At 41.2% G+C, this 14,816-nt stretch overlaps 1 protein-coding gene across 4 annotated transcripts in view; it reads right to left on the reverse strand.

Annotated features, from left to right (window-relative positions):
* The window catches only part of PDCD11 (programmed cell death 11), a 37,320-nt gene that overhangs the window by 21,533 nt on the left and 971 nt on the right, over positions 1 to 14,816 (reverse strand). For 3 of the 4 annotated variants that reach the window (XM_006756459.2, XM_006756458.2, XM_006756456.2), the window contains exons 2-12: positions 14,130 to 14,242; positions 13,131 to 13,262; positions 12,079 to 12,246; positions 10,055 to 10,216; positions 8,660 to 8,783; positions 7,981 to 8,162; positions 4,702 to 4,809; positions 3,415 to 3,621; positions 2,087 to 2,211; positions 1,831 to 1,891; positions 1,128 to 1,274 (exon numbers count right to left, since the gene is read on the reverse strand). In XM_006756459.2, the coding sequence (XP_006756522.1) occupies positions 1,128 to 1,274; positions 1,831 to 1,891; positions 2,087 to 2,211; positions 3,415 to 3,621; positions 4,702 to 4,809; positions 7,981 to 8,162; positions 8,660 to 8,783; positions 10,055 to 10,216; positions 12,079 to 12,246; positions 13,131 to 13,262; positions 14,130 to 14,231 (1,518 nt within the window). In that variant the 5' untranslated portion in view covers positions 14,232 to 14,242. The remainder of the gene's footprint in view (positions 1 to 1,127; positions 1,275 to 1,830; positions 1,892 to 2,086; positions 2,212 to 3,414; positions 3,622 to 4,701; positions 4,810 to 7,980; positions 8,163 to 8,659; positions 8,784 to 10,054; positions 10,217 to 12,078; positions 12,247 to 13,130; positions 13,263 to 14,129; positions 14,243 to 14,816) is intronic. The other variant, XM_006756457.2, reaches the window with a different exon arrangement.

Consider the following 14,816-nt stretch of genomic DNA (forward strand, 5'->3'; position numbering starts at 1 on the left):
CTAAGGAGTAATCATCTCTATTTCAAATGTACTTCCTCCGATAAGCTCCCTCTTGGGACTGTAGCAACACTCATCATCTCACTGCACCTTCAGAGTCCCTTGTCAGTTACTTCTACCTGCCTTAGCTACTTCCTAGACCACTAGCATCTTGTCTGATTGAATAACTGAACCAATTTACCATCGCAATACTACTATATATTAGCTATAAACTAAGACTGAGAGTCCAACCATCTCTCATCCTTCAGAAAACCATCTCCTTAAGGGCAGAGAAATTCCTCCACTTCTAAGCCTCCTGACCCCACAACTGTAAAACATTGTGCCAATGGGTAATCAATCGCTTTGTTGACTCAATGGTAATGAAATAAAATGAAAACAAGAAAACACTGTAATGAAATAAAATGAAAATAAGTAATGGAATAAAATGAAAACAATGAAAAGTACTGTGTACTATCACATTTAATCTTTTTTAACTTTGTGAAGCTTCTCTTGGGATTCAAGCCTTTGGAAATTCAAGCCATTTAATTTTATGAAACTTTTGGGATTCAAGCCTTTGAAATAAACCACTCAGTTTTGACAGTTTTGGCTGGGCTACTTCTATGCCTGACACACCCCTTGTTCCTCCTCAACCTTCCAAATCCTACCATCCTTTCTAATTCAAGCCCCACCTCTGCTATAAAGCGAGAATACATTACTGTTGCATAGAGCTAAATTTGAAAACTGTTCTGCCATTTACTAGTTGTGTGACTTTCAGCAAAATATTTGGCTTTCCTAAACTTTAATTTCCCCACCTGCAAAATCAAGGTAACAATATTTACTACAGGGTTGTTTTAAAGATTAAATGAAATAATGAATTTCATGTGCCTAGAACAGCAACTGGCACAAAATATATGTTATATGGTAGCTGCTAATGCTATCACCAATGATTCCGGCTGTCCCAGCCCACCCTTACCTCCCCTTTCTGAGATATAATCACAGAACATAAAGCCAGTTTTCCCTTCCCAATGCCAGGCACAACACTGCAGGCGTTACATGGTCATTTTGTGGAAAAGGGCAAAAACTTCATCTGAAAAGCATTGCTCTCTTCCCATATGGCCAAAACCCCAACAGACACCCATCAGAAGGCTCACCCGGCATGTGACTTCGTCCCCGATGTGGTACTTCTTCTCTGGATTCTTCATCGGGATGTCGGCCAGGTGCATGGGCGGTACCAAGCCCCTGATTTGCTCACTCACCTTCACCAACATCCCATATGGCTTTATGGTCAGCACTGTGCCCTAGGGAGTAACAAGAAAAGATGCCACGCCTCAAGAATGATCTTTCTTCCACCTCTTACAACAAAGCATGTCACACCTCTTTCAAAGACCAGGCTCCTGAGTTAACTGGGCGCCTCTTTCTTTCTCTCTTTCTCTCTCTCTCTCTCTCCCTCTCTCCCCTGCCCCTCTGAAATCAATAAAAGTATATTTTTTAAAAAGTGCACACAGTTAAAAGATAAATAAAATAAAGGGAAGCTGCTCAAATGGAACAGGAGAGGCAACTGGAAATGGCTTCTTACCCATATCCCAGGTTCAATTATCACAGAACTAACTTTTGACCAGTCTGTTAAATTCCAGGGTTTTGACCTACCACTTCTGTAGTTGGGTGGCATTAGTAAGATTTTACCTTGAAATAAATGATGAGTTACCCAAGGGACGAAAAAGAAATTCCAGTTAGCAGGCAGAAGCAAGGAATGTGACTTTAAATGTGTTCACATGAGGACAAATAGCTGACAGTTAACCTGTGAAATAAACAATGTCTGAAGCTGGAGGAATATCTATATGCTTGAGGTCTTACCTTTACCAATGCCCCAGGTTTGATGTCATGATATCCAAGGAACTGAGCTTCAATAATAGACCTAGAACAAAAGGAAAATACAAGATTAAATAAACTAGAGCAGAGGTTACCTAAAATTCAGGGCTACTAAAATCATGTGGGCAACAAAGGAACCTTCATCAAGCAAGGCCAGGAGAAAATGTGAATGCACAGAACACACCTCTACACTGCCCCCCGTCCCGCCCTCATCCCCTCCCGCCGTGCTGATGACACTTACGTCCGCAGAGAGAGCAAAGCCAGTTCATCCATTTGGCTGTAGTTGATGATTCGACACTTGTGAGTGTTTCCTGGCTTGAAGGCTTCAGGATTGAAGGTTTTCTTAGAATCAGAAAGATGGCTGAGCTACAAAATACCAAGTGATTAAGGACAAGCAAGAGACAATAGATCTGAGGCAACCAGATATTAAAACATACCAAGATGACCACATATTTATCACCTATCATAAAAATAGTACTCTGGCCCTAGCTGGTTTGGCTCTGTGGATAGTGCTGGCCCGCGGATTGAAGGGTTCCAGGATTGATTCCAGTCAAGGGCACATGCCTGGGTTGTGGGCTCAATTCCCCAGTGGGGGGCATGCAGGGGACAGCTGATCAATGATTCTCTCTCATTGATGTTTCCGTTTCTTTCTCCCTTTCCCTTTCTCTCTGAAATCAATAATAAATAAAAAAATAACATAAAATAGTACTCTGATCACCTGTTAAAATAATTCCTCTAACTGAAAAGCTGTTCTTTACCCTTGCAGTCTCCATGTCAGAGAATAGTCTAGATCATGGGTAAGTTACAGCTCACAGGCTGTGCCTATTTGTATAAACTAAAGCTTTATTGGAACACAGCCATGCCCATTCATGTACATAGTGTTTATGGCTGCTTCCAGGCTATAACAGAGTTGAGTAGTTAGGATAGGCTATATAGACCACAAGCCTAAAATATTTACTATCTGGACCCTTAAGAAAAACTTTGCTAAGCCCTGATGTAGATACTAATTCATTCTTATATCTACCATCTGCTAGGTATCAAATATGTCAAATTGATTCTAAGGCATTTATATAAATAAAATCCTAAGTGACTGAACAACCAAACCACCAGTCAACTGGTTGCTATGACGCACACTGACCACCAGGGAGCAGATGCTTAACACAGGAGCTGCCCCCTGGTGGTCAGTGTGCTCCCACAGTGGGAGCTCCGCTCAGATGACAGGCGCCAGATGCAGAGCTCACGGCTGGCCATCCAGCCCGGAGACCACAGTAGAGCAGCAGAGAGCTTACTGAGCGGGAGTGACAGGCACCATTGGACTGCCAGTTTCGGCCTGATCCCCGCAGGCCACGCTGGGGAACCCTACCAGTGCACAAACCGGTGCACCAGGCCTCCAGTTCTAATATAACAAACAGGCATTGTTTGGTCCCTATATACAGTTTGACACACTTGGGAATATTCAAAAATAGGAAACTAATACCAAGGGAAGAAGGAAACAGAAGAGGACCTTTGTGTCCCAACACAAAAGTCCTTCTAGTGACACGATCCTGGTGAAACAAAAGGATGGCATACCCGAGCATAGGCCAGGGACCCGTCCTTCAGTCTGAAAGTGGCCCCGGCCTTGCTGAAAAAGCCCTGGACAGGAGCATCATCCAGGACAGCTCCGAGGTGCTGACAAGACAGCTGGGTGAGCGGGCGCCCAGGCTGCAGGAAGACGGGGCGCAGGCTCAGCCGCACAGCTCTGGTCCGAGGATGGACACTGAGGACACAGGCCCTCACCTAGATAAGGGAAAGGACATCATGAACAGGAGGAAGTGCACAGGAGATAAGGTCCCTGTGGCAGACTTTCAGAGCTCAAAACTCTCCATGTGCTGACCAGGCCACGGATATAAGTACTAAAACTGGTTTGTGCATCAAGCAGCATGCAGGAAATTCAAACCAAAGGTACCCCAGAGGAACTATGTCCGACTGCATCACAGCTTACTCAAGGCCATACACCAGGATCCCCTCAACACCATGAGGCCAATAATGTACATGAGACCAAAACCCTGGGCAGTGTCGCTACAGCAGGGGCTCATCTAAAATCATCTGAAACAGCCTGCTCTGATCACATGGTTTTAGCAGGCAAAATGCCTCAACTCTGTACGCAAATATGAGTATAGGGAGGAAAAAATTACTGGGAATAAGTTCACCAAAATGTTAACATTACCAGTAGGTGGTAGAGAAGACTATTTGAACTTTTTAAAAAGATATCTCTACAGCATCCATTAGCATGAATAAAAACAAAAAATAAATCACTTTAGGATTTAAAAAATTCTGAATTAATATCTATTGGAATTTTCTTCTCAAATATCTATGTTCATTGTAGAAAATTTGAATCTTAAAAATCACCCAGAGTTCATCACTACTAAGACCTGATTGCATAATTTTTCAGTATTTTAACCAAGTTGTACTCCTTAAAATTTTTTTCAAAATTGGGTCTTACACTCTAAGCAATTTTTAAAATACATTTTTCTATTTAAATATCTTGTTCTCCCCCATTAAATACTCCTCTGAAACACTTTAAATTATAAAAGCAAAAGATTCACTACCAAAAAACCCCATTCAAACCATATGGAGGAATATAAAATAAAAACTAAAAGTTGTCTTCTCCTCCACAGGCTCCTCCTCTAATGTGTCTCCAGAGATGACCCCCGGTAGTTTCTTGTGATCTTTGCAAATACTTTATATTCCTCTCACCTCTTCCCTGCACACCTGTACACACTCAGTGCTAGGACCTGCCCCAAAGCTAACTGTGATACTGGATAGCCGGTTGGAATACAACTGGAATAAAGAAAAGATAGGTGTCACATTACTTACTGCTTGATTTGAGAAGTATGTTCCAGCTTTCTTGGGCTCTAAGTGCATAAAATCAACCAGGCCGGTGAAGAATGAGAGGAAGTTGAGTGTAAGACCAAGTGGAGTTACCTAGCAGTAAACAGAAAATGTTATGAAAAATCACATTTTCCAGGATAATCGTATGTCTCTCCTCCCCCAGCTAACCCTTATCAATCTTTCTTCCTTTCACACTAAGTGGCAAGGCACTGGCTGTCTCTTCACTCAGTAAGCTCAATCCTCCCACCCTCGGGATTTCCCAATGGGATGGAGGGCACTTTGCACAAAGATCCTCAGGGACTGGCCAGCTTGACAATTTAGACAAATTGTTGCTAACGTGGTGATTTGCCCAGAGTAAAACTCAAATGCTCGCAAAATTCTGAATACTGTTCAAATGTAGATGCTGAAGACATGCAGTCCCTCTTCCCCACCCAGCTATCAGGCAGTCAGGCCTTTTCCTTCCTGATCCTTTCTCGAGAACTCTAACACGCCAGAGAAGACTTATAACAATGACACTTGTAGGCTGCCCCCAAAAGCCTGCTATTAGCTCCTGCTCCCGACAGTGAAATCAGCCAGTCAACAAGTCCCACTCGGGCACACAGACTTCCTAATGGTGTTTTAGTGCCTCACTTACAGTATGGCAGTCAAAACAAAAATTCAGTAGAGAATGGGAAGTTAAAGTTGAGACTCTCCCAGAAGGTAGGATATAAACAAATACATGTACATGCCAGAAAAAAGGTAAGAAAATTTGAGAATTCACCCATGAAGTCCAACATCATATTAACAGGCATTCAAAAAAAAAAAAAAGCTTTTATTTTATTTATTTATTTATTTTGTTAATCCTCACTCAAGGATATTTTTCCATTGATTTTTTAGGGATAGTGAAAGAGAGAAGGAAAGACAGAGAAACATTGATGTGAGAGAAACACATTGATTGGTTGCCTCCTACACAAGCCCTGACCAGGGCCTGGGCCGGGGAGAAGCCTGCAACCAAGGTACATGCCCCTGGCCAGTATCGAACCCAGGACCCTCTGGTCCGCAGGCTGACGCTCTATCCACTGAGCAAAACTGGGTAGGGCAAGTTTATATTTTAAAACAAACAAAAACAAGATCTGATAAAGGAATAGTATCCAGAATATAGAAAGGATACTTACAACTTAACAATAAAAAGACAACCTAATTTTAAAACGGGCAAAAAATTTTTGAATAGCTATTTTTCTGAAGATATACAAATGGCCAATAAGCACATGACAAGATGCTCAACATCACTAACAATTAGAAATGCATATCAAAATCACAATGAGAAACCCTTTCACATGCATAGGATGGCTATAATAAAAAGGATAATAATGAGTGTTAATGAGAATATGGAGCAATTAGAACTTCAACTAATGAATGCATAAATAAGTACAACAACAAATTGATGTTTCTCTCTCTAAATTAAAAACAAAACAAAACAACACAATAATACAAGAAACTTTCTCAGAGCTGAAGTATCTACATTTCTGGACTACACGAGTCCAGCACAAATAAATGAAGAGTGAGCCACACCAAAGCACATCATTATAACATTTTAAAATAAAAGGAATAAAGACAAGATTTAAACACACACACATACAAACAGAAATTAAAACAACACCAGGCTATTTGACAGCAATAGAAGTCAGTTGACAATGGGAATAATGCTTTAAAATTTGGAGTTATTTTTGACCTAGAATTCTAAACCCAGCTTTACTACCAATCACATGTGAGAGTAGAATAAAGATTTCAGATATAGCAGGTGTGCAGAAAAGAGTTAACATAGCAGGCTTGAGATTATTGTCCGTAGGAAAGCCTGCTTCCAATGTTAGCCCTTGGCTGGTGACTTGAAAATGAGATTTCAGAAAGGTGCCCACTCACCACTCCCAGAACCGAGTACCTAGCGTAGGCTCAATGTACCTACACTGTTCGTGTAAACAATATGGTCTACACTAAACACTCACATTCCTTATGACCCTGGAATTTTGGTACATGCCAGGCAGAGGGTACCTACATGACCAACCCCATTTAAAAGCCCTCAGGCACTAAATCTCTAAGAAGCTTCGTTGGTAGACAGCATTGCACATGCGTTATCATAACTTGTTGCCGGAGGGATTAAATACATCCTTTGTGACTCCACCAGAAGACTCTTGAAAGCTTGTGCCTTGTTTCTTCCAGACTTCATTCCATGGGACTTTTTTCCCTTTGCTGATTTTTCTTTGCCTCCTCTCATTATAATAAACCATAGCCATGAGTACCACTACCTGTTGAGTCCCAGGAATCTTCCTAGTGAACTGAACTTAGGAGTGGTCTTGGGGATCCCTGACATACTAGGTTAAGAAATTAACCTTCTCTGTACCTTTCCAAGAATACTTCTGGAGAATGTGTCATACTAAAATGAGGGAGTAAACCAAAAAAGGGAATATATGGAATCAAAGAAGGCTCCAAAACCCAAGAGAGAGGGGAAGGATCCAGGAAGATAATAAAGAGAAGTCCTAGGATACCAGCTATGTGGGGCCCTACATAGCAACCAGTCCAGATTGGAGCAGGATGACAGCAAAAGAGGGTCCTAGTGGGAAAAAAAGTACCTATGAGATTATCTAAAGAGTTTGAAAACATCGAAAATTGTAGTGAGAGAGAAATTAACTATAAGATGTATGAAGAAATAGTGATAGGTCTGAAGAGAATTTAGCAAATGACAAAAACAAAGCTGATTATCAACTCCAGGAAAAAAGCTGTTCCACAAATAGCCATAATACATTGCCTAGTTCAACAGTAAACAACATTTACACAGTCATAATAATTTAAACACTGAATAATGATTAAACCAAACTTTTAATATATCTCTGTTGGGAAGTTGGGACAAGGGAAAGGAAAATTAAGAGACAAAACTTCATCTATTTTGAGAAGTTAAAACTCCATGCCTACACTGATAAACCAAAAGATATCAACAGAAGCTTATTACTTAGAAATATGGAGGCAAATTTCAAAAGAGAAGCTAAAAGAGTTAAAGATGGTTTTAGAAAAGATGAGATAGTTCACTGTAAGTCTTTTAATATCATTTGACCTTTTTAATCAGCACACATATTATCATGTCAACATGTGGCACTGGCTACATCCCCAGTGTGTAATAGCCATATGTGATCAGTGGCTACATTACTGAACAGCACAATTTTAGATTGTGCGCATTTACTACTTTAATAAAAGTTATATTTTTCAAAGTAGTAGTGACGATAAATGGCTTACCTTCTGTACCTGGGCTTTGACCACCAGTCCAGGTAGCAAGTTATTAAGGGTCCAGCTTTGCTCCTCAGTAGCAATGGCAGTAGAAACTTCTGAATGACCAATAGACAGACTAACAACTCCTCCGTTGCCTTTCACCTCTTTAATGACGCAGTGCAGGTACTGACCCACCTTCAGCTTAGCACCTGTAAGCCCGGCCCCAGCCCCCAAAAGGAAAAATACCTTTATGAGAAGGACCTTTAACTTGGGTTCAAGCAATACCTGAGATAATCCGTGGCCTGCTTGCCCAGTTACAATCTAATACTCCCCATATTCCCAATCTCTAAGGGACCAATTTATAAGAAGAGAGTGAAGAGAACCTAATTGACCTGGAAATTGATCACAGAAATATGAAAATTTTAAAAAGGCAGTAGAGTGCTGGTTGAGGCCTTGGAGTCCCAGATTTCAGTGGAATATTCTCAGTGAGAAACAGTAAAAGTGGCCCATCAGATCTTAGTGAAACCCTGCCACTCCTTGGACCTTCACACGTATTCCCCTTTCTGTTGGTTAAAACTAACCACTGATCTTAGCAAAGCCTTCAGGGTCACCATTCTGTAATTTACTCATCAAAGTGGCATTTAAATAGTATAATCTCCACATACCCCACCCACTACCATGCACTGGCCCCTCTTCTTCCCCTTACCTTTGTTCTTCTGTCTGATATACTCCTGGGCTTTCTGCAGTGGCAGGAAAGCTCTGGCCCCACCAACACCAATGTCCACTAGGTAGCCATGGTCTTCTAGACTAGACACAGTGCCTGTGAGCAACTGGAGGAAGAGAAAGCATTACCAAAAGTTCGAAAGTCAAAGGTAATGGGACACACAGCAAACATCCACTACAAAATGCATGTTCCCATCCATCTCCACACTTTATCCCATATTCCCAACCCCCTTCTAACTTTAAACCTCATCCCACTAAAGGATAGAAGAGGGAAAGATATCAACTTTAATTCTCCAGGGCTGAAAGGATTTTAGTTTCCAGACAATGAGGAGTGCTATACACAGCTGAGTAATGGAATGGCAGAGAGAAGACTCTCCCCTGGAAAATTTTCAAAAGATAGGAGACATAGGCCAGCAAGGTCACGCCCAGCGCTATGAATAATGAGAATACAGAACTACCATTCTAGCCGTCACCTTATCCTTTCTAACCACCTCCAAGACAAAAAAAAAAATCTCACCCACCTCCTTTATATTTCATGGGAAACAGTGTGGCATTCAAATCTGGCTCTGACACTTACTATTTGATTTTTGGTAAGTCACTTAAACCTTTCTCATTCCATTTTCTCAAATATATAAGAGGGATACCTATCTGCCTTGCAGGATTCCTGAGAATTTCTTCAGATAAAGTGTCTAAAACTGCACCTGTCATACAGCAAGCTCTCAACACTTGTCAATTTCCTGAAACCTGGCTTAGTTTTACAATAACTCTCCCCCCAACCCCCCGCAATGCTCAGGGCCTGAACCAAACTCCACTGCCTCTACCCAAACATTACAAGGTCATATAGATCTCCTTCCTCTTAAGTACAAGAGTACTTAGATGAGTGTAGTTTATATGAGGGTCTGCTACCTACTGGACTTGGAGGCTCTGAACTAGGACTAATGGTTCCTGAATCTCTACAGGACTGAGATTCAGTGGTGGGCTATCCATTCGTACAGGTGACAAATGGCTCTGTGTACCCTGTCTCTTGCTCTCAGCAGCCCTCAAGCTTTCCCCACACAAATGCCATACGGCCTTCGAGGAACACTTCACCTACAAAGAAGTCTAGATAAGTAAGGCATTTCAAGGAACGCCTCTCACCATCAGCAAGTCCCCTTGAGGCTTTACTTTTGCTACCAGCAAATCTTTGACTTGCTTTCCCTTTCTCCCCTCCAAGGAAGGCAATTGGGTTCAGGTCTTTAATTTCCAAAGCACCCTGGAGACCTTCCTCCCTGTGTGTAACAGTTAAGCTGAGAGTAAAGGTGGTCTAGACACTCCCCAGGAGACAAGGCAGGGCAGAGAGGAGGCACGTCGCCAGCTCCTCTTCCGACCTGATACGTACCATGCCAGGCTTCAGGGCCTCCGCACTCAGCACTTTGTTGACATTTTGGGGGTTCAGAGATAGTTTGACACTTTTTTTGCCTTTCTCTGTGATGCCGAGACTGCTCACCACACATCTCACTAGCATCCCAGGAGAGAACAGTTCAGGCAAGCTGGCCAAGTCCTGCATAATACAAATAAGAAAGCCCTAGTACATATCCTTCCCCTGAACCAAGAATCCACTGCCCAGCCCAGTGATTTCTTATCCTCAGACCCCAAAGAACCCACAAAGACATGAAGACAGTCAGGGGTGATAACATTGTAAGCTATAAAAATGTCAAATCACTATATATTATATACCTGAAACCAATATAACTATTATAATACTGTATACCAACTATCCATAATTTAAAATAAGTTTAAATATATCCTATACTTAGAATCTCCACTTCTTCATCTCACTGCAATCTGCATCCCACCTTCTCACTCTATTACTTTACCTCCCAATAAAATCACCAATGACTTCCATGTCGCTAAATCTAACAGTCCATTTTGCAGGCCTTCTCACATGTGACTTTTAAGAAGAATTTAACACTGGAAACTGCTCCTTTCTTCATTAAATGTTTCCTCTCTGGCTTCCAAGACCCTTTATGCATTGGTTTTTTCTATCTGTCTGGCCCTCCTTCTTCTGATAGCAACTCTCTTTTAATTCAGCAACTGAAATACAATATTTACTCCCGCCTCGGTCTTTAGTCTCTTTTCACTGTATTTGCTCCCTCTAAGCAACTTCTTCCTCCTTCATAGTTTCAATTACCACTTATACAAAGAAGTCTCACACATTTTTGTTTCTGCTTCTCAAACTCAACATAGCAAAAAGTAATTCATAACCATCTCTCACAATCCGGGACCCCTTTCACGATTTTTCTTTTTATCAATCCTTACCTGAGGAGATGTTTCTATAGATTTTAGAAAGAGGGGGAGGGAGAGGGAGAGAGGGCGAGAGTCATCAACGTGAGAGGGAAATGTCAATCGTTTGCCTGCCATATGCACTTGGATGGAACCCGCAACCTGGTTTGACCTGACTGGGAATAGAACCTGAGACCTTTTGGTGTACGGGACAACACTCCAACCAACTGAGCCATACCGGCCAGGACCAGGGCCAGGATTTCTTATCTCAGAATATCACGGCCATTTGTCAAATCATGAACAACAGGAACCTAGGACTCATCCCTGGCACTTCTCCTGCCTCCACCCATACCCAATACATCACTGAGCATTGCTTCTACCTCCTCAGTCCTCAGTAAACCCTGAATCCAAGCTGCCATCAATCTCAGAGCCTGGACTACAGCAATAACCTCCTAATTGGTCTCTAGGCAACTACTCATGCCTCTTAAATTTATTATCTATGCAGTGTACATGTCATCCACCCCAATTAAGACCTGTCAAGGGCTTGTCACTGATTCTAGAATTAAAAAACCAATCCTTACGATGGTCTGTCTTTCACCCAGCTCTTCAGCCTCATCCTACACCACTCTCCCTTGCTGTCTCTGTTCCAGCCAATTCTCCCTGCTACATACCATACTCTTCCTGTCTGAACTCCCTTCTTTCTTTATCTAGTACACCCTCATCCTTCAGACCTTAGCTCAAGCATCCCTTCCTCTGGGAAGTCTTCCAGGCTCCCTGGGCGAAGTCAAAATCCCTCATTAAAAAAAAAAAAATTAAGCCCTAACCGGTTTGGCTCAGTGGATAGGGCATCAGCTTGCGGACTGAAGGGTCCCAGGTTCGATTCCGGTCAAGGGCATGTACTTTGGTTGTGGGCACATCCCCAGTAGGGAGTGTGCAGGAGGCAGCTGATCAATCTTTCTCTCTCATTGATGTTTCTAACTATCCCTCCCCCTTCCTCTCTGTAAAAAAATCAATAAAATATATTTTTAAAAAAATTAAAAATTTCCTATTATAAACTGTCATGGCACCCGTACCTTTCCTTCTTAGCCCTCAATGAAGTTGTATTCTTGCATTTATTTGTATATCACTTATTTCCCTTACCTTTAGAGGTTCCTCTTGCTCCACCTGCTCATTCAGTTTTTTTGTGTAAGCATCACTGATTTCAGTTACTTGCACGAACCCCTGGAGGCCATTGGGGAGACTGATCACCAGTTCCAGTTCATTTACCTCTTTCACACATCCCAAAATCCGCATCCCCTCACACAGGGACTAGAAGAGAAAAAGCAAAATCAGTACAATAAGGAAGAGAACAATGAATGGGGATGTTAGGGATGGTCTGGTTTCTCGTCTCAACTCTAACATACAAAAGCTACAAGAGGTGCATATATGTATATGTCAATACACTTAATTAAACATCAAACTGAGCACCATAAAAGGTCTAAGTTATACAACAGTGTTAACAGCACTAGGGTGCTAGAGGGCACTTTTACCTTTTACTTTCAAGCCACCCAACCTCACCTGACAGGCAACAAAATGAAGGAAGCAGGCTAGGGGGGATAATAGCTGTCTAGAATGTGTCAGCCAGGTCTAAAGCACCACTCTGCTCCATGTGATTACTGACATGAGGGAACGCAAGCTTGTGTTATCAGCACCTTTAAATTTTTACAAGAAGCCAGAAATCACATTTTTATGTGAAGTTTTTCAGTCTTCTAACATTGGCACCAAGTTAAACAATTTAAAAAAATGTATATTACAGGACAAACAAAGTATTTCTGGTAAGCCGAATCAGAATCGTTCCCTTCAAAATCATTTGATTTTCACCCCTTTTATGACAACTAAAATATATGTCAGTTACCTAAAAATTTAAGGAACATAAGACCACTTCACTTCTTTGAGATAGTTTATCTATGAAATGAAAGAATAGAATCAGAATGATTGCTAAATTTATTGCCAGTTCTAACCTACGAACCTATGAAAACACAAGTCCCATGAGGCTATCAGCGGATGAGCTAAAAAGCAAACAAACAAAAATACATGATGCCAGGCATTAATTAATAATAGAAAGAAATGATGCTCAATTCTGAGCACGAAGAACATATACAAATTAAGCAACCCAGGTACTTCGTTTAAAATAAAACCAAACTTTAACAAACCTCAATACTAAGGATTTCAAACTTCTCTTCTATAGACTTGCTGCTTTCTCTCTTTTCAATTTTCAACTTTTTTGTTTTTGCTGGCCCTTTCTGGCTTTTTTTCCTTTTGATGGATTCCTCTTCAGTAGAAATCTAAAGGTGAAAAAAGACCCCAAAGAATGAAAAGAAGCAATCCTGGCCTTTCCCTCCAATTACAGGTCATCTATCACCTTGCTCTGTTATTGCTCCACTCTACCCCACTCCTAAATATTCCTTTAATTCCTACTTCAATCCAAACTTTCCCATTTTGCCCCCAATGCTCCCCTTGTCCAAAATCTGCCTGTCATGTTCCCAGTGTTCTTCCTCCCTTGACTTAGGATAGACAGTGGGTCCCCCAAAATAAGGAGCAATTGGGAACAGTGTGTGAATGGAAAGTGGAGTCAGGAAGACCAAGTTAAACTACCAATTCCACCATAACAAGCTGTGTGGTTTCAGCTAAATTATATAACCTCTCTTAGCCTGGGTTCCTCTTCATAGAATGACGATCTTTATTTCATAGTATAATCTCTATTTCATAGTATCATTGGAAAGATTATATAAAATAAACATAAAGCCATACAATTAAATGTTAGGTCCCTTCCCTCCAGCATTTAGAGCACAGATTACTGTAGGTGAAGACTATGAATTCTAATGCAAATTCTGACCTTTATATCAGTACATGGCTGCAAGGACTCCACTCAAAAATACAATGATCAAATGCTCTCCCTCCATCCTGTATCAACACCACACAAAGTTCCTAAGAATAAGGAACAAGACCACTGCAAACTCAAATACTAACTGCCATGCTTCAAAAGATATAGTCTTGTGGTGGTACAGACTCTCTAACATGTTCAACTTACAAACACAGATTTCAAAAAGAAACAAATCTGAAAAATAACACAATTCTCAAACAGGGCTCATTCTTTACAAGAACACTACAGAGAAAGTGTTCAGCGACTCTCAAACAAGCATATCACTTACATCAAACAAGTTGTCTTGTTCAACTGACTGCTGGGGCGCTATCTCTGATTTGTGGGTCTTCCTTGTACCCCCACGGGGGAAGCTTTCTTCCATGGTTGCCATGGTTGGGTCTCCTGAAACAATGCAAAGAGTTACCGGGAGATGTAACCTGTTAAGATTGCTTAAAGGCTGTGATCAATGGGCAAGAGATGCGCCTTCTAGCACCGATGTGCTAGCCAGCATTCAGGGCCAGGCCCCAGATAATATACAATTCATCTTTCCAAAGGTCTCTCCTTCAAAAATAAAAAATCCACACATTTTTTCCAAGGAAAGAAATTATAAATTCAATGTAGTAAATATCATTAAGCAGCTACAGTTAAGTCAGAAATATGCAAACAAATATGTAACCCCCTACCTTCAAAGAACATGAACACTTTTAAGAAAATACGGGAACAGTTTAAAATATAAATCAGATTATAAAAAAACTATCATCAAAGAGGTAGGAAGTGATGAGGCACCAGTAAAGGAGGCACGCATCCTAAAGAGTTTGAGCTAAATGTTAAAGAGGAATGGGAGTTTGACAGGTGGAAAGGGAAAAGCAGAAGGAATGTGAGAGAAAAAGCATGAAAACAGAAAGTCAATTATTTCATTTGAGCACCAGATACTTGTCAAACAATTGTTCAAAAGCCTGCTGTTCTCTTCCTATGA

This window comes from Myotis davidii, unplaced genomic scaffold (assembly GCF_000327345.1).
Source record: "Myotis davidii unplaced genomic scaffold, ASM32734v1 scaffold332, whole genome shotgun sequence".
NCBI lineage: Eukaryota > Metazoa > Chordata > Mammalia > Chiroptera > Vespertilionidae > Myotis > Myotis davidii.